The sequence below is a fragment of the Ochotona curzoniae genome, unplaced genomic scaffold (assembly GCF_017591425.1).
Source record: "Ochotona curzoniae isolate NIBS_2020 unplaced genomic scaffold, NIBS_Ocur_1.0 contig_2723, whole genome shotgun sequence".
NCBI lineage: Eukaryota > Metazoa > Chordata > Mammalia > Lagomorpha > Ochotonidae > Ochotona > Ochotona curzoniae.
The window spans coordinates 26,440,761-26,459,407 of NW_024465573.1; the positions used below are offsets into that span (position 1 = coordinate 26,440,761).

General features: G+C 45.6%; 2 protein-coding genes across 3 annotated transcripts in view; both read right to left on the minus strand.

The window, feature by feature from the left end:
• The window catches only part of PANX1 (pannexin 1), a 42,920-nt gene extending 36,663 nt beyond the window's left edge, over positions 1-6,257 (minus strand). For both annotated transcript variants that reach the window (XM_040977136.1, XM_040977135.1), the window contains exon 1: positions 5,578-6,257. In XM_040977136.1, coding sequence (XP_040833070.1) covers positions 5,578-5,758 — 181 coding nt within the window. In that variant the 5' untranslated portion in view covers positions 5,759-6,257. The remainder of the gene's footprint in view (positions 1-5,577) is intronic.
• A 6,767-nt stretch (positions 6,258-13,024) lies between these two features.
• HEPHL1 (hephaestin like 1) overlaps positions 13,025-18,647 on the minus strand; it is a 77,173-nt gene continuing 71,550 nt past the window's right edge. The window contains exons 18-20 of the mRNA XM_040977301.1: positions 13,852-14,014; positions 13,323-13,394; positions 13,025-13,227 (exon numbers count right to left, since the gene is read on the minus strand). Coding sequence (XP_040833235.1) covers positions 13,025-13,227; positions 13,323-13,394; positions 13,852-14,014 — 438 coding nt within the window. The remainder of the gene's footprint in view (positions 13,228-13,322; positions 13,395-13,851; positions 14,015-18,647) is intronic.

Here is an 18,647-nt window from a genome sequence, read left to right on the forward strand (position 1 = left end):
GGATGCAGAGCTAGACAGTGCCTAAGGCAGTGTTTTCTCCACTTACTTGAATAGGAACTCGGCAATGCAGAAACGCCCACCCGGACAATGATTCACACTTCTGGGCACGGTTACTGTCTCCATCTCCTTTCTGCTCAGAGTCGGGGTATGCAGCCAAAGAAGGCCCATGGCCAGCACTGGGAGACAGCAGCTGTGCACTGCTAAGAATATCCTGTGCTACAGATGATCATTCTGCCTGGTACAAAACCATAGGTACCACCTAACTACTCACAGGGAGAGCTCTCCAAACATTGCTAACTGGGAGAAGGTAAGTTCACAGGGAACGGTTTTAAAAGCCAAGCTCTTAAACATTTCTGTAAAGTTAAAATCACCAGTAACAACTTCAATACCATTTTACAGAACACTACTTGGTAGAAAGTTCAGTATTCAAGAAGTACTGAAAAAAATATCATTTTACACTTGAGGATTTTATAATGCAACTGGATTTTTATAATGTGTTTATTTTTAAAGTTTTACTTATTTGAGAGTTAGAGAGGACCCGGCATGGTAGCCTAGTGGTTAAAGTCTACACCTGCGCCCCAGGATCCCATATAGGCACCGATTTGTATCCAGTGGCTCCACTTCCCATCCAGTTTTCCGCCTGTGGTCTGGGAAGGCCTTGGGACCCTACACCCACGTGGGAGACCTGGAAGAAGCTCCTGTCTCCTAGTTAGGGATCGGCTCAGCTCCAGCAGTTGCAGCCACTTGGAGAGTGAATTCTCAGACAGAAGATCTTCCTTTTCTGTCTCTCCTCTCTGTATATCTGATTTTGCAATAAAAATAAATCTCAAAAAAAATTAATAAAAAGAGTTAGAGACACAGAAGGAGAACAAACAGGAGGGAGAATCTTCCATTCACCATTCACTCCCCAAATGGCCTGGCCTAGGCAAGGCTCAAGCCAGGAACTTCACCCGGGTCTCCTATGTGGATACGTGGGCCCAAACACTTGGAGCATTACACTTCCCTAGATGATTTAGCAGGGAGCTGGACTGAAGGTGGGCAATTCAGACATGAACCTGTGCCCATCTGGAATGCTGGTGTTGCAGGCATGACTTAACCATCATGTCACACTACGGACCCCAACATACTTGTTTATTAAGACAAGTGAAGGGCCCAGCGTGATAACCTAGTGGCTAGACTCCTCACCTTGAACGCGCCCGGATCCCATATGGGCACTGGCTCTCTCTAATCCTGGCAGCTCCACTTCCCATCTAGCTCCCTGCTTGTGGCCTGGGAAAGCAGTCAAGGACGGCCCAAAGCCTTAGGGACCTTGTACCCACATGCATGGGAGACCTGGAGGAAGTTCCAGGCTCCTGGCTTCAGATCAGCACAGCACTGGCCATCGTGGTCACTTGGGGAGTCAATCATTGGATGGAAGATCTTCCTCTCTGTCTCTCCTCCTCTCTGTATATCTGACTTTGCAATAAAAATAAATCTTAAAAAAAAAAATTAAAAGACAAGTAGAACAGAGATGTAGTGGTCACCTATTATTATAACAAACTATCTAAAGCAGGTTAACTATAGAAGGGAAGGAGATTTATTTTGGCTCATGGTTATGCAGGTTTAAGGCCTAACTGTGTCAGCCAGAGAATGCCACTGTGCTGGCACAGTCCTGAGGCAGCATGGAGTGGCCAGTGTCAGGAGAGACAGGGAGCCTGGGGGTCTCTGTGCCTTTCCTTATAAAGCCACCAGATGCAGTCACAGGAGCTCCACGCTAAATCTTATCTAACCATGTTCTAAAGGTCCCACCACTAACACCATGCAGTACAGTCAACTAGAAGATTGGATTCTGGATGTGTTCAACATAAAACAAAGTTAAATGCTGGAAAAGATAGAGATATCTGCCTTGATCAGACATTATTCTACATCAAACAGTACTCTATAGGCACTATGCAGAGCCAGTATTGTGGCACAGTGGGTTATGCCATGACCCATATCTGAGTGCTGGTACAAGGCTCAGCTGCTTCCCTTCAAAGCAGCTCCCTGACTGTGCCAGAGAAAGCAGTGGAAGATGGCCCAATTGCTTGGGGCCTGCCACCCATGAGGCAGACCCAGACGGAGCTCCTGGTCTTACTCAGACTATTATAGCAATTTAAAGGAGTGGACTGGCACATGGAAGCTTTCCCGACACTCTTTCAAATAAATAAACCTTTTACAAGTTCCACCTTATTAATATCATTAACACAAAGCTATGGAGATTAAACTCCTATTGAGCATGGACGGGGAGCATATTCACATCACAAAAGGACATTTGATGGATGTGACTGACAGGTGTAATCCTTCAGAGTGATTTGCTCATTTGTAATTTCACACACATCAATGCACATGAGAACACATCTGCTGCACCCCCTTCCATCCAGAGCTCCTGCCCATGGATTTGGGTCCACCCCTCTTGAGGAGACTGAGGCGCCAGCAACCAACCCTGCTTCAGACACACAGCTCCCTGGGCTGCTGCCCGGGGCTCGGCCTAACACACGGTGTTCCTCGCAGGTAACAGTAACCCCTCCTTCTGCTCCCACTGTGCCAGGCTCTGACACCACTCAGAACCCTGGACTCCTGCAGCAGGACGGTTCTGTGTCCACTCTCTCTGCTCCCCTGTGCTTCTGAGGGCAGGAGTCCATAGTCTACACATGTCTGACCCTCCACTGCCAAAGAACAGCACCACACACCCCTGGCTAAATAAGGAGATGATGCCAAAAGTATCACCTTTCACTGACTCAACAAATGTTTGCAGAGTGGCCTCGCTATGACATGCCACACAACAGCTTCCACATAGATTAAGTATCCTGTAGGGGCTAAAATGCAATGTGCCAATCTTGCCAGCATCAGAGAGGGACAAGGCGGATGAGGCCAGGGTCGATGTTGGCAGGCCTTCTCACGTGTCTTCTGAGCTGTCTGCTCTGCCTAAATGGTGCATGAGCTGTTCACCTGTGCTTTCATCTCCAAAGCCCTGCTTCTAGCATTACTTCGATGCCCGCTCAGCAGGTCTCGGTCCTGTTGGCTTCATGCTTCAACGCCTGTGCCCTGGCCCAGAATCCTGGGGGATAACCCTTCCCCCAGATGGCCCTCCTCTGGTGTTCAGAGTGCCAACCAGTGTCTTATCACGAGCACATGCTGTGAAATGAGGCCGGTACACCTATTCCAGTGCACAGCTGGGGGACACATTGTCACAGGACAGAGAGAGGACCTGCTGAAAAAACCCTTTCTGATCCTCAATATGCAGCAGCATTACACACCTGCTGAGCACATCTACTTGCAGCTCCCCAAAACGCCTCTCAGACAATCCATCAATTTGGATGCTTCTAAATTACTTGCGGGAGCAGGGACCTCAGGAGTCCTTCTGGTTGGTGGACTTGGGGTGGAGGTTTGGCCACCCAGGTGACCAACTCCTCCCTCCTGGCCCTCTGTCCCCACCAAGTGCCCAAGACTCGCTCCTCGAGAACAGGGACATATATTCTTATAGCCATGGCACCTGGCACAGGGTTCAGCACCAGCTGGTACTAAGGGGCATTTGCAGAAGGAAGAGATCATCTCCCGGACCCAGGCTGCCCGTGGTTCTCCTCTTACCTGGAACACTCAACCTCCTGCCATTTGGATAGCAAAAGGGGAAACTCGGAAGACCATGACTGCCCAAAAACCAGAGGAAAGGAAACTTCAGTTTCCTCAATGAATTTGACAGCTTCCCGCCAGACCATAAAGTACAATCCACCGCCACCGCTTTCTGACCAATGCTTCCTTCAACTTCACTACTCCCATCAACACAAACACCATTATGCATTCAATCAAGCCAATAAATTCTGCAACAAATTTAACCAGTTTCTGCCCATTATAGACCTATTAAAATCCAGACACCTTGAAGAAGGTGTTGAAAACACTGCTTGTGACACTTTTATATCAGGATACCAGGCTTGAGTTCTGCCTCTGCTTTTTTTATTATTATTTTAAAAATCTTTTTTATTGCAAAATCAGATATATAGAAAGGAGGAGAGACAGAAAGATCTTCCGTTGATTCACTCCCCAAGCGGACGCAACAGCCAGAACTGCACCGATCCAAAGCCAGGAGCCTCCTCCAGGTCTCCCATGCAGGTACAAGGTCCCTAAGGCTTTGGGCCATCCTTGACTGCTTTCCCAGGCCACAAGCCTGGAGCTGGAAGGCAAGTGGGGCTGCCAGGATTAGAACTGGTGCCCATATGGGATCCCGGCACGTTCGAGGTGAGGAGTCTAGCCGCTAGGCCACGGCGCCGGGCCCCTGCCTCTGCTTTTGATTCAGCTTCCTGTTAAGGCCCACCCTGGGAATCACGGGGTCCCTGCCATCCACGTGGCAGATCTGGACTGAGTGCTGGGCTCTTGGCTTTGTGCTGAACCAGTCTTGGTTATTGCAAGCATTCCAGGAGTGAACCAGCAGATGGAAGATCTCTTTCACTGTGTCTCTTTGCATTTCAAACACATGGAAAAAAAAAATAAACTCCACAGTTTCTTATTGCTCCTTCTTGGCACCACCATGCACAAGTCCTCAATGGACATCCACCCCACCACATCTGAACTCCCGGCTCCATCCTCTCCCCTCCTGCACGTGCAGCCCCTGCACACCACCACCAGGCTGCGGACTGCTGCTTTCTACCGTGTGCCTGCTCAAACCACTTCACCTGCCTGGAGTCCTCAGTGTGCACTCTTCCGATGTAACTAACCCCGGCCTGGAGGCACTGAGACCCAGGAACCTTGGATAACCCGCCTGCCTGGCTGAGGACAGCCAATCCTGCCTCCCCTTACAGGAACGTGAAAGTTCTCGGCCACCTCAGAATCACAGCCGAGTTTCACCTGTGCTCCCTCCTGCCCTGACAAAAGCTCTCCCCGGGGCCCAGCCTCCCTCACTACAGAACTGTCTTAGGTCCTCCTACACTACTTTCCAGTTGAGTCAGTAACACTCTCTCCAGCGTCAAACTCTCAACAGTGGATAAGGAGCACGAGCCTCCGAGCCACCTGAGCCTGATCCAACCACCAGAACTTTGTTTCAGTTGGCTACTAAGATGCAATCAAAGGGTACAGGAAGAGCACATGTTTATCTCAAGCTCGTTAACAAAGCCCTCCAAACACCTGCCAAATGCAGGCCCTGCCTCTCCTTCTCAACCCTGTACAGCTGAAGTATCAATTAACAGCAAGGGAATGAGTGAGCACACACTTTCATGAGCTTCACAGCCTCTGCTTAGCTATCCAGTAACTTCTCTGACACATTTTAGGCTACTGCAAATATGGGGCATGGGGGGGTAACGTCGCAGGGGGCGGAGGGCAGGGGACACTTGCTCTTGGCAAATCCGGTGGTGAATCGTTCACAAATGAATGGGAATATAAACTCGAAAGCCACAGTCTGAGCAGCGGGGCGCAGGGAACGAAAGAACAGTAGGGATGTGAGTGTGGCTGACAGGACCCCAAATCACTTCGCCCCCCCTCCCCAAACTGCAGTCACCTTCCTGCCGCCGAGTCCCGGGCCTGTGCTAGCGCGGTAAGGCTGGCTCAGTCCCTCCAGCCCCCAGTGCTTACCAATGGAGATCTCCTGGGCGAAGGCCAGCGAGATGAGCAGCAGAGGCAGTCCCACGGCGATGCACGTGACCATCTTGTCCACGGCCAGCTCCAACCGCAGCCCCTTGAACTTGGGCTCGGAGGGCTCCTTCAACAAAAAGTCCGAGAACACGTATTCCGTGGCCAGGTGGGCGATGGCCATGGCTGCGGTACGCGGGGCTCAACCCGGCAGGCCCACGAGGGCAGGCCCAGGTGCCGCCGGGGTCTGGAAGGCGGCGGTCCGGGCGCCTTCACACTGTTACCAGCCGGGCGCGAGGCTTTCGCTTTCCCTTCGCCGCTCGCCCCGCAGCTGCTCCCTCATCCTGCCTTTTGTGTCTCGGTGTGCCCGGGCCTAGGCGGCCTCCACCCGGCGCCTACAAACACGGACTGGAAGAGCTCTTTTCTCCCGCTCCTGCCTTTGTACGCCAGTGGAGCTGGACCCAAGGCGCACGGGGCAGGAGCTCTATCCAGGCGCACGAGGCAGGAGCTCTACCCAGGCGCACCGGGCAGGCGCACGGGGAGCAGCGATTCCGTCTCCGCGCGCTCAGTCCAGACGGGTCCCGTGGCGCCCACGAAACCTGGGCTCCGCGCCTGCCCCGCGCGCCCACAGGCGCCAGGGCCAACCGGAAACAAAGGGCTTCCCTGTGCTGTAAACCCGGCGTGCGCCCGGCCCCCGAAGCGAACCCCGGGCCCGGCGCGCTCTTCCGGAACCGCGGGGAAACGCTGGTAGTAGGGGGCGTGGCGTTTCCGGAAGCGGCGCCGACGCGGGGCGGGGTGGGCACGGCTGCGTCCCGCGCCTCTGCTACCCACTTTAGCAAAGGAAGTTTGCGAGTCAAGCCTGTGGCACCTCTTGGATGTCTCGGGCCCGTGCTATCTACATTCTCCCCAGGACCTGGGATTGTTGAAACCCTCTCTGTTGTCTTCCGTTCCCCTGTGGATCCCTCCTACGCCGCACGCCCCACGCCAAACGTTTCTACACCAAGGAATGGGGTTCAAAGGAGCTATAAACCTTTCGAAGAAAATGTGCCACGCCAGGCCGTTCGGACCGTATAGAGAACCCTGCGTAGGACCCGAGCCTGGGCAGAGCGTCTGTGCGTGCTGGGGTCTCAGATCTCCATTAATGCTGCTTTTCCCTGCTGCTTTTCCCTGCATCTCGGCCAGCCTTGGACTGAAGCTGGCCGCAGGGTGCCTGATGCGGGGTCAGAGGGTATTGGGAGCTGCAGAGTTCTGAACCACTCAAGGGAGTGAGAGTGAGAACGGCCGGAGGAAATACTCCCACCAGCAACGCCGGGAGCAGGCAGAACCTTGAAATGTGAGGGCTTGTTGGGGCCCGAGCTTAGCTGGCGTTTGTGCACTTTGCAAGCCCGAGGTCAGGAGGCAGCTTCAGCTCACCGCCTCAGTTCATCCTCTCTACACAGACATCCGGGGCCTACATGAACTCTCCACTTCAAACTCCTAACGGCCGGGATTATCAATCCCCTTCAACTTGAACTCTACTTTCCATTCATACTAAAGGCACCACGTCCTCTGCCCACACACTCAGGACAGAATCCTGGACCCCTCTGGCAGGTTTCCATCTCTCCCAGCTGCCAGAACTCCTGTCTACACAGCCCTGCAGTGAGCATGCCTGACAGCTCTCTGCCTGCAATGCTAAGGCGGAGTTCAGCTCACCATCCTAAACCTATTCAGGAAGGTATTCCCGACTCTTCCACGCCACTCTGGAGGGTAATTCCAATCTAGCTGTAACACTCTTGCTTAAAGTGTACATCCCCTTTAGAATAAAACCCGTGAGTTAACAAAACCGCTGCTTACCTCAACACCTTCGGTGCCTCCACTTAAGTTCTTTGCCTTAGCTGGGCCCTTTATCTGTCCACCCCATCCTGTCCCCCAGAGGCCTGTGCCTGACCAACCTGTATTTGTTCTCCTGGCCTCTGTTCAGTGTTATTTCCTCCAAAAAAGTCTTACCTGAGTAGACTGAACAAGATTAGGTCCTTTTATTCACACTATTGCAACCACCTTGCTATTAACTTGAGCTCTTGGGGATGTTACATGGTCCTCCTTTGCCTCAGCATCCTTACCTGTAAATGATACCACTTCTCAGCATGTTTAGGGTCACAAGAGTTAACTTATGAGATATCCTGGATGGCACCTGGAAACTGACAAATACTATACAAAAATCATCTGTTACTCTGGCCAGTTTTTCTTCTTACCAATAATCACAATTACAGCAGTCGCCACTTGTTGGTGCAGTTCTCAACACTGGATGGAGACGCAAAAATGAAACAAACTCATTTCCTCAAAGGTCTCACCACTTAGTAAAATAACGACAACAATTAATAAGATACAGGCACAATTAACCATAAATAAGAAGTACTGTTGAATGATGATGAATTTAAAATAGGCAAGAAAGGTTATTAAGAAATTAGAAACTCCCAATAGAGCTGAAGGAAAGATGAGGGAGAAATCAAAGATACAAGGCTGGGGCCAGGGAAGGCAGTGCTGGCTTTTTTCTGGGCAGGGATTAGGGAACTTTGGGAATGGAGTGGTAGAAAAAGAGTTGTACTTTGGAATGACCAATCCTCCTTTAAAATGGATCGGAAGCCAAAGAGTGCAGTGGTGAGGTTGGAGAAGAGGCCGCCAAGATTTTGGCCTGTGCTGAAACTGCTGTTGTGGCTTTGAGTGGCACGGAGGGCGTGGTAGATAAGGGACCCTTTTCACTACTACAGATATCAAACAGTGCTGCATGAGCCAACATCCTTTGGAGGAAATTAGAAGGCGAGAGGCTTGGCTCAACTCCCAGGTTCACCACTCAATGTGTGTCACTGGAAACCTCCAAGCCCTCCTTGCTTCATTCACCACACAAGAACAGTACTGCCTTAACCCCGCTCCCCACCCATGTTGAAGATCAAATGTGACAGGGCTCGCTGAATTTCATAGGTGTTTGGCATTTGATAATTGTCATTACCAACCTCAGGAATCGGGCATGTCAGATAAGAGTTTGGATAACACTGCTTTGATTAAACGTAGACTTGCAGCCTCCATATTTTAAATATCAGTTTTGAAGTTACAGAAAAATTGGGCAGGTGGTACAGAAAATTCCTATATACCCCCATTCCTGCATGCAGGTTTTATTAGCAATATCTTCCATTGGTGTGGCCCCTTTGTTACAATTAACAAACTGTATCTACACATTAAAGATGCCTGAACTCCCCACTAAAATCCTTCCTCTGTTGCAGGATTCCATCTAAGATACCAATTATGTTTATGTGGGCGTTCCTTAGCAACTCGTGGCTAGGACAATTTTTTTTTAATGACATGACTTCATTGTAAGTGTCAAATACCTTCAGGGATTACATTAACATTCTCTTGCCAAGCCTACCCTGCCCCCAACTCTTGCCCCTGTGTTCTGGTCAGAGGCCAAAGTATCTCGCGGATCTCTCTGGGTACTCTCACAGAGCTCCATTTTGCCCGTTAGAGATCCTTGGCATTCGCATGCGAGGTCTTTGCAACAAGAAGACTCAGAGGCAAAATGGTCAAGCTCATAGACTGTTTATATTTTTGTTCACTCAAAAAATATGTGCTGAGCAATGATCATGGGTCAGTACTGTGGTCTATGTTGGAATGTAGCAGTTAGCAAAATAGGTTCAGGGTCCTGGCTTCCACGGATGCCACATTTAACTCAGAGGCAGATGAAAAACAAGCATTTAAAATGAGCATGCCCCATGGCTAAGTGCTAGAAATGAAAGTGTGGGAAGAGCAGATTACAGTGGAAGGATTCCCCGCTTAGAAGGGCAGTCTGGACAGTTCATATATTTCATATATATATGAACTAGGGAGGCCAGCCAACGGATTGAGTGCTGCCCAGGAAGAGCATTCCAGGACAGGGAACAGCATATGCCAAGCCCCTGAGGCCCACAGGGCATAGTGGAATGGAGCAAAGAGAGACACAAACATGAACCAAATCAGGCTGAGACCTACCAACCAAGGTAAAGAGTCACATACCATTTTCTTTATTTTTTCAAAAGATTTATTTATTTATTTGAAAGGTAGAGTTACAAGGCAAAGGAGAGACAGAGTCTTTCAGCTGCTGGTTCACTCTCCAAATTGCTACAACAGCCAGGGACTGGACCAGGCTGAAGCTAGGAGCATGGAACTCCATCCAGGTTTCCCATGAGGGTGCAGGAGCCCAAAACTTGAGCTATCTAATGGCTTTTTCCAGGCCATTAGTAGCTAAGTGGAGCAGCTAGGACTCAGCACTCATATGTGATGCTGGTGATGCAGGCAGTAGCTTAGCCCGCAATACCACAACCCCAGTCCCAAGAATTTGGATGCTATTAAATGTGAAATGAAAAGGCAGACTTCTTTACTGAGGAAGTGATGTGATTTGGAAGAACACTGGGACTGTGTGGGCAGCTTGGACAGTGACAGTAAAGCGGAGACCACAGTCATGATCCTGTTTAAACAAGACCTAAGAATTGAAGCCCAGTTCTACTGCCACAGTTCAGAAACTGAAATCAGTTTAAGGTGTTGGCAAGGCTAACTTCCTCAGGAAGAAAATGCATCCTCTTGCCTTTTCCATCTTCTAGAACTGCATTCCATGAGTTTTCTTCTTGCATCTCCAAAGCCAGTGGCCTGGCATCTTCCTTCAGTGGCTACATTGCCTTCTCCTGTAGTCAAACCTCTCTCTGCTGCACCTCTACAGAATTACTGGCGATTCCTGTTAGCGCCCAACTGGAGAGTCCAGAGTTAGCCTCTAATCCCTAAATCCTTAAATGTCTCTTTTGCCATACAACATTCATAACTTTGAGGCCTGGGGTATAGAATGATTGGGCACATTACACAGTCTGCTACAGATAGTAAGAAAGAGATAAGGCCCCAGTTTTGAGTTCTGGGGCATACTAACATCTGTCACACATAGGAGAAGGGCTAGCAAGAGAGGCTGAAGGAACAGCAGTGCACAAAGAAGGAAGGTGGGCGGGAAGCCAGGCTGCAGAGCCGCAGGCTAGACGAGTGCAAAGGGAAGGAGTTGGCATGGCTACTGAGAGGTTGTGTATGGTAAAGAGGGAGGGGGCAGGGGGAAACACTGGGAAGTTCATCCTGATTGGTGACCTTGACTTGACAACAACAAATTGGGTTGCAACGGATAGACACACTGAATTGCAAGCCATTGGAATACTGAGAAAAATATGGGTTGACGTTCAGGCAGTAGACAGCTCTTCACCTTCTGCATCCAAGGGAAGGGACACTGGCTCAGAGGGTATGCTAGAGGAAGGCAGACAGCCACCACTTTCTGTTTTTATGGCTGACACTGAAATGGTGCAGAAAGTGCAAAACAATGATAACTGGGAGAATGAAGTCCTTTAAAAAGTAAGCAGGATGAGGTTCAAAGCCAAGTGGAGAACCTGGTTATGCTAGGAGAAAGGATATCCCCCCGTGGTAAGGGGAGGAGAAGGTGTGCATCAATTAGGGTAGAGTTGACTTTCTCACGAGATATGCCAAAAATGAAGAACTGTGTAATGGCTGTGGAGAAAATGAGGACAAAATGTTATTTGTGGGAAGGGCGTTTTACCTCGTTTCCTCTAGTAACTAAAACTAGCATGGTCTTAGTGGCTACATACATGCATCTGAAAGATAATTCCCCTTCAACGACCCCCTCATGTTTACTGATAAGCAATTTTGAGTGAAAAAAAAAGCAAACAGCCATCTGATAATATGTGAAACTTTATTAAAAAGAGAAATGGTGCAAACTACTTTATTTTCATTTTCATTAAAAAAATAAACTAAAAAGGAAAAAAAACCTTACAACTAAACCATGTTGTCTTACTAAAGGTGAATAATAAATAAGACATGTATCAGATTATTATGTAATTACACAGTCTACACATGTATGAAAACTGTAGAGTGTGGACTACACAATCACATTGCCAGTGGTTAACACGCTGAGATTCAAAATCTTTTGGATACCCTGATTGATATGCAGTCAAGCAGACCATGAACTGAACTGTTAATATTTGCATTCTGTTCTAAATAAGAGGATAGCTTCTATCAAATTACCCATTTTCCCTCACCCAGATGAAGAGATGAGAAAGTGTGAAAGGTCCCTCCACCAGAGTACTTATTAGGTCCTACTCATCCACCTGGACATTCAAATGACACACAGCTAAGGCAGGTGCACTAACATCATGCGTCTGACATTAGCATCCCATCTTACCCTGAGCTAAGAGCAATTTCTCTGCCTAGTGTAAACAATGTTGGTTTCATCTATCTTATACCTAAAGTCTAGGCTTGCCTATAGAGAGTGTGGATTGTCCATAAAAGGTTGAAATTTGTTGTTCAGTATTTGATTTTTGTATTGCAAAGGCTGATTTAATGGTTTCAGAAGTACCAGTGAGACTCTGTTTCTGGCATTTTCTTGCCTTTGTTGTCTCCTCCCCCAAGGGGCTTTTAAAGAGAGGGTCTGGAATCTAGCATTGAGAGATGCCCTCTCTACCAGCCTGGTCAGCTGCTTTGATGAATTCCTCCCGCGGTTTCTCACTGATTAGGTTGGTGTTGTGCCAAAGAATGGAGACTTGGAAAGAATTAAACTCAAGATCAAGCTCAGGCTCACTTCCTGCCGTTTCCCTCCCTTGGTAGAGCTGCACACTCACCTGCCTGAGGGGTTGTCTGACCCAGGGTCAGACATCAGCTGAAATGGAAATACAGATTCTGCAGTTGATTTTGGAGAAAACAAACCTTGCCATGAAAACATATAACATGAAGAGAGTTGTAAACATTGAAGTATTTCTACAGGTTTGCGTAGGAACAGCAGCAATTTGCTTATTAACGCTTGTAACAGTGCCTTTGTGACAGTGAACAGGCTGTTTCCATCAGAGGAGAAAAGGCCGGAAGAGCTGGATAAAGCCTCAAGAAACTTCATTTGGTTCACTTCTAACTTAGACATTTGCATGAAGACTTTAGAAAGTGATTTTTTTCCCCAGTACAACTAAAGCAAGCATCTCACATAACAGGATTGTGTCGTTGCAGTGAGGTGTTGAAGCACTAAAACTCTAGAAGTTGTGCACTTAGAGATCTTGATAATCAGCTGAGGGAGCATTGAGTGTAAGCAGTATGAAAGATGGCATATACAAAACGTCTTTCAGAGCATCTCCTACTTGAACGAATTTGTTTGGAGAACAGACTAAGCATTGGCTTTTTTCAGTCAGTCCCACACATTCTCCTTTTCTTGTATACCTGAGGACTATTCACAGCCCATTTGAAAATAAATAAATAAAAGCAGGTTAGTTTGAATGATGTTCCAGAGGATCAGAAACCTGACCCCAGGATATAGTGTCAGCCTTTCTTGGTGAAAAAGCCTTGGTCCAGTGTTTCTTTGCTGGCTGCTCTTCAGCTAGGGACCCTCCTGGCTTCCTGCCTAGCAAGACCAGATGTTTCACAGAGCATCAGTGGGGAGTGCACAAGACTGTACTTCCTGGTAAGCCACCTGTCTCCTCACGGAGCGGAGTCGGAGGAAGAGAGCCACAGTGGCTATCAGGAGGAGGAGTCCTATGATGAAAAGGATAACCAAGGCTGCCTTGGCTCCTCTCGGACCCAGATTCCTGCCGAAGAAATACAGCATCCCCTTGCCAGGTTGTTCTGTGGAAGAGAGTGAGATGTCAGGTACATGTCTTTCCCTGAAGAATCAAATACAGATACATTCATAGGCACAATGTGAGAGAGGCCATCATTACCATTGGGAGACACTGTGTCTGGATGTGGTGCTCCTCCCGAGGGAGATTTGGTGGAGTAAGGAACCCTGTTATCTGAACAAAGAAGACAGACTGATTTTTTTTATAAACTTCAAAGGGAGATTCTTTTCCTGATATGAGTCATTACACTTCACCAGTAAGCACTTTGCCTCACTAGCATCTGCCACTCTTTCTTGGAAACTTACTTAGGTTCATTCTTGTGCACCTGCTTTCTCTTCCCACCCACCTTTCCAGCTTCTGCTCACCCACTAGGAGCCATTTTGCGCATCACAGCCTCTGTTACTTTGGCTTTCATTTCCGAACTTTCAACTATTCCCTCCTGTTACTGCCATTGACTCCTCTGTTGTAGCACATAGCATACTCTATTATGGTCACATATTCACATATCTGTTTCTCTTACTTGACTCTGAGTTTCTAGAGGGCTGTGTCTGGGTTTCTCTTAAGTCTCTTGTTTTCAGTGTCTAAAGGAAGCTTGGTGCCACCATCTGATGTCACTGATAGACAACAGTACCTATGTTTCGGAGGACGGTGTAGGTTGTCTCCATGCCAGCATGGATGTGGTCAGACACATGACAATGGAGCAGCCACGTCCCTGGGTGGTCCGCAAAGAGTTCAATGGTTTGGAAGGTCCCAGGGAAGAGATCATACACATCTTCTCGGTAAGATTTATCTATCTGCAAAAATTAAACCACATGGCTCATCACTTTGTTTGTTCAACATAGCAAGAAGAAAAAGAGGAAAGAAGTAAATTCACAAATAGAAGAAAGAAAATAAGAAGGAGCAGAAGTCAACAAAATCAAGAACAGAAATACAACACAGATAACCCAAGGAAACCTTGTAGTCACTAGCTTCCAGATGCCCCTGGAAGTTCACAAATGTTCACAGTCACTGTCATTCCCTCCTACATCAAATGAAATGTATCTGTGTGACTAAGGGCCTATGACACAAGTGATGGCATTACATTCCCAAGATTAGGGAGACCATAAGTTCTGTATTAGACCCTCTCTCCCAGACTCCCCTCTTGAATCACTTGCTCTGGTGGAACCCAGATCCTGTGCCATACTCACCTGGTGAGGGACTAACTAAAGCTTCCAGTTAACTGTCAACATTAGTGAGCTTGAAGGTGGCTCCGTTCAGCTCCTAACGTCTTGTAACTGTAGCCCCACCCAGCTGACAATTGATGGCAGCTTCATAAGAGAGGGTGAATCAGAATTCTGTAGCTAAGCTACTCTAAGATTCCAGACTTAGAGAAGCTGTGAGATAATAAATTGTTGATTTAGCCCACTAAATTTCAGAATAATCTGTCATGTATCAAAAGAAAAGTGACAAATTGCCTGTAGAAGAAAACACAAATTACAAATACCAAGAGACGACATCTCTAAGATCTGATTTACATTAAACCAGATAAGAAAGAAATACTTGGACAAATATTGGAAAAAACATTTCCCTAGAATTTAAATGAAATTTAACAACTGTTCATAGTCAAAACTCTTAACAAAAACAACCTGATAATTGTTTCTACAACAAAGCTATGGCTAACTTCATGTCAAAAAGTCAATGACTGAATGCTCTCCTCCTAAAAGTATAACCGAGGATGTCCACTTTCCTTGTTCACATTCAAAATTATTCTAGAGGTCCTGGGAGTGCAATAAGAGGAGAAAAAAAAAGAAATATCTCACACACTGAAAACAAAAGAAAATTTTCTGTCACAGACAATATGTCTACATAAAAAGTCATTCTAATAACTATGGAAAAGCTATCAGAACTTAAGTGAGTTCAGCAAAGTTGAAGGAATACAATGTCTGTATACAAACATCCACTACATTTATGCATATTAGCAATGAATAGATGAAAACTAAAATAAAAACAATACCATTTACACTATCACCAAATCTCATAATACGGTTGGGTAGAGATCTGTATACTGAAAATTAGAAAACACTGACAAATCACACAAGATCTAAACTAAATAGTGAAATATACCAGATTCATAAATTGGAAATATCTTAACATATCAATTGCCCCAATATCATTATATGATTCGATGCAATTCCAATAAAAATCCAAGTAGTACTTTTTTAAAAAGATTTGTTCATTTATTCTTATTGGAAAGTCAGATAACAAAGAGGAGGAGAGACAGAAAGATCTTCCATTGATTCACTCCCCAAGCACCCACAATAGTCAGATCTGAGCTGATCCAAACCCAGGAGCCAGGAGCTTCCTCTGGGTCTCCCATGCAGGTGCAGGGTCCCAAGACTTTGAGCCATCCTCAACTGCTTTCCCGGACCACAAGCAGGGAGCTGGATGGGAAGCAGGTCCTCTGGGATTAGGACCAGCATCGATATGGGATCCTGGAGCATGCAATGCAAGGACTTTAGCCACAAGGCTACTGTGCTGGGCCCCCAAGTACCAGTTTTAAAATATAAAAGCTCTTTTCAAACAAATATGGCAGTAAAATAGTTAGAAAAGTTAACACACTCAACCACCATATCTCAAGACTTACTGTAACACTAAAATACTCAAAGTGGTATAAAATTTAAGGAAGGACAAAAGTATAGAACAGTATAAATGAATAGAGTTAACACATAGACATGCACACACATACACACATATATGTACATTCAATAAGATTTTGACACAAGTGCAGCAGTAATAGAGTGAGCTAAAGAAGCCTCTTTAAAAGGTAGTGATGGACTCTTTGAACACCCATAGGCAAACAAAAATGAATCTCTGAATTCATTTATAAAAAACATCAGATTGATCATGACTATAAATAAAATCTAAAATACAAAACTTCTACAGTAATAAGAGAACATTTTTATACTCTTTGGAAAATTTCTTGCATATGTCTTAGCTAAAGTATTATCAGTATAATATAAAAATGATGGGTGTTGCCATCATGGTACAGCGAGTTAAGCCACTGCCTTACAATGCTACATCTTAGTGCTGATTCAAATCCCAGGTGCTCCAGTTCTGACCCAACTTCCTCGTGATGTGCTTAGGAAGGTGGCAGATGACAGCTCAAGAGGCATTCACCCTTGCCACCCATGTGGGAAACCCAGAGGGAGCTCCTGGCTCCTGGCTTTGGCTCGACTCAGACCTGGCGGCTGCAAATGTTTTGAGAATGAGTCAGCAGATGGACTCTCTGTCTCTCTTTCTCACTTGCTTTCCCTATCACTGTACTACTTAACCAAATAATGATCAATTTTTAAAGGAAAAAATGACCACTGGACAATCCTGCTATTTTGAAGGATAAGTGTTAAAAGAATGAAAAGTCAAGTCATAAACTGGGAGTAATTATCTTCAAATTACATAACTGAAAAAGTATTTTCATCTAGAAAGTAGAAAGCCCTTTACCCTATATTAAAGGGGAGGGGAGAATTCCCAGTTTAAAATTTAAATAAAATTTGATAAAATGAAATATTAATAAAATAACACTTTTCTAAAGAGGATTTACAGAGAGAAGATAATAAATATATTCTAAAAAATGCTATCATTAGCCATGAGGAAAATGCAAATAAACGATTGTGTTTAATATACTAGTTGAGAAAAAAAATGAAATGAAATAAAAACTTAAAATATCCAATACTGATAAGGATATGGAAGAAATGAAATCATGTGTATTTCTATTAAAAATGCAAAATGGCACAGTCTCCTTGGAAAAGTGTTTTTTTCAGTTTGTTAAAAAGCTAAACATACATCTGTCACGTGGCTTAGCATTCCATCGCTATATGTTTTCTCAAAAGGAATGAGACTCACATTCACACAAAAGCCTGTGCTCCAATGTTTATAATGACTCTGTTTCTAATAATCAACACTGGAAACAACTCAAATGTTCCTCTATGGAAGAACAGATGAGCAAACTTCTCTCTATGCCTCCGATGGAACACTGCTTAACAAACACAACACACCACTGACAGCAAGACGAATGCAATTCAAATGCTTACACTAAATGAGACAAGCAAGGCAGTAGTTGCTTCAAATTGTATGATTTCCATAAGACATTTCAGAAAAAGCTAAGAGAAGACAAATCAGTGGTTGCCATCTGTTGACCATAGGAAAGTGGCTGATATCAGAATGACAAGGGAAAGATTTGGGGTGGGGAGGTGATGGAAGTGTTCTATAGTTTCATCGATGTTATTTGCATCACTGTATATATTTATCAGAATTGTACAAGTAGGATAAACCTAATGTAATACAAATTATTTGGCATCTGAATAATTAATATTTAGTATTTAAACTTAAATATACACTTATAATTTCATAAGCTTAAATTTTATGAATTTTTATTTACCAGTTGCAAAAGCCAATTTGTAAAAAATAGCATAACCATGTAATATGAAATTGTCATATGATGTCCTAAGTGATTTTAAAATATAAAAAGGGGAGAAGATAGCAGAGATTTTATTAAAAACCACTATTTGTTCCTGTTTAATTAGAAAAAAAAAACATTCTGGTTTCCTCCACAAATGAAATATTGCCACTAGTTTCTGTTCCATTTTCTTGTGAACAGCACTGAGAATTTGAGACAGCAGACTAGTCCAACTTACACAGAGAAGTCCTATGTCAAACCTGCGCTTCCTGATAGAGAAACTGAATGAGAGCTGTACTATCTGACTCTTGACTGAATGTAGACTTGGTAGCTCTGTAGAAAAGACCAATCATTCCTTCAAAGAATGTTTTTATTAACATCTGGATAATTAAGCATTCTATACATTTTCTAAGGAATGTCAATTGCTTACTATAGGGAATATATATACAGAATGTGTTGTTCTTAATTTTTTTGTTACGGTCTGTGTTTCAAGAATCTAAGTAAGCCTCTTTGTAAATATATATTTTAATGAAGATCTTTTTTAAAAGATTTTTTTTTATTGGAAAACCAGATAAACAGAGAGGAGGAACGACAGAGAGGAAGATCTTCCATTTGCCGAGTCACACCCCAACTGGCCACAACAGATGGAGCTGAGCCAATCCAAAGCTAGGAGCCCAAAAGCCTCTTCAGGGTCTCCTATGCAGCTGCAGGGTCCCAAGGCTTTGGGCCGTCCTCCACTGCTTTCCCAGACCACAAGCAGGGAGCTCAATGGGAAGCAGGCTGCCAGGATAAGAACTGGTGCCCATATGGGTTCCCAGCATGTGCAAGGTGCGGACTTTAGCCACTAGGCCACCACGCCAGGCCTGACTAGTTGGACTTTATCCATAGAGTCTGATTCAGCATGTCTGGGGTGGAGTCTATAATCTGTTCTACAAACAGGTGACTCTGCATACCGCCAGCACCACCCACGTGGTACAACCTGAAAGCAGAGAGTA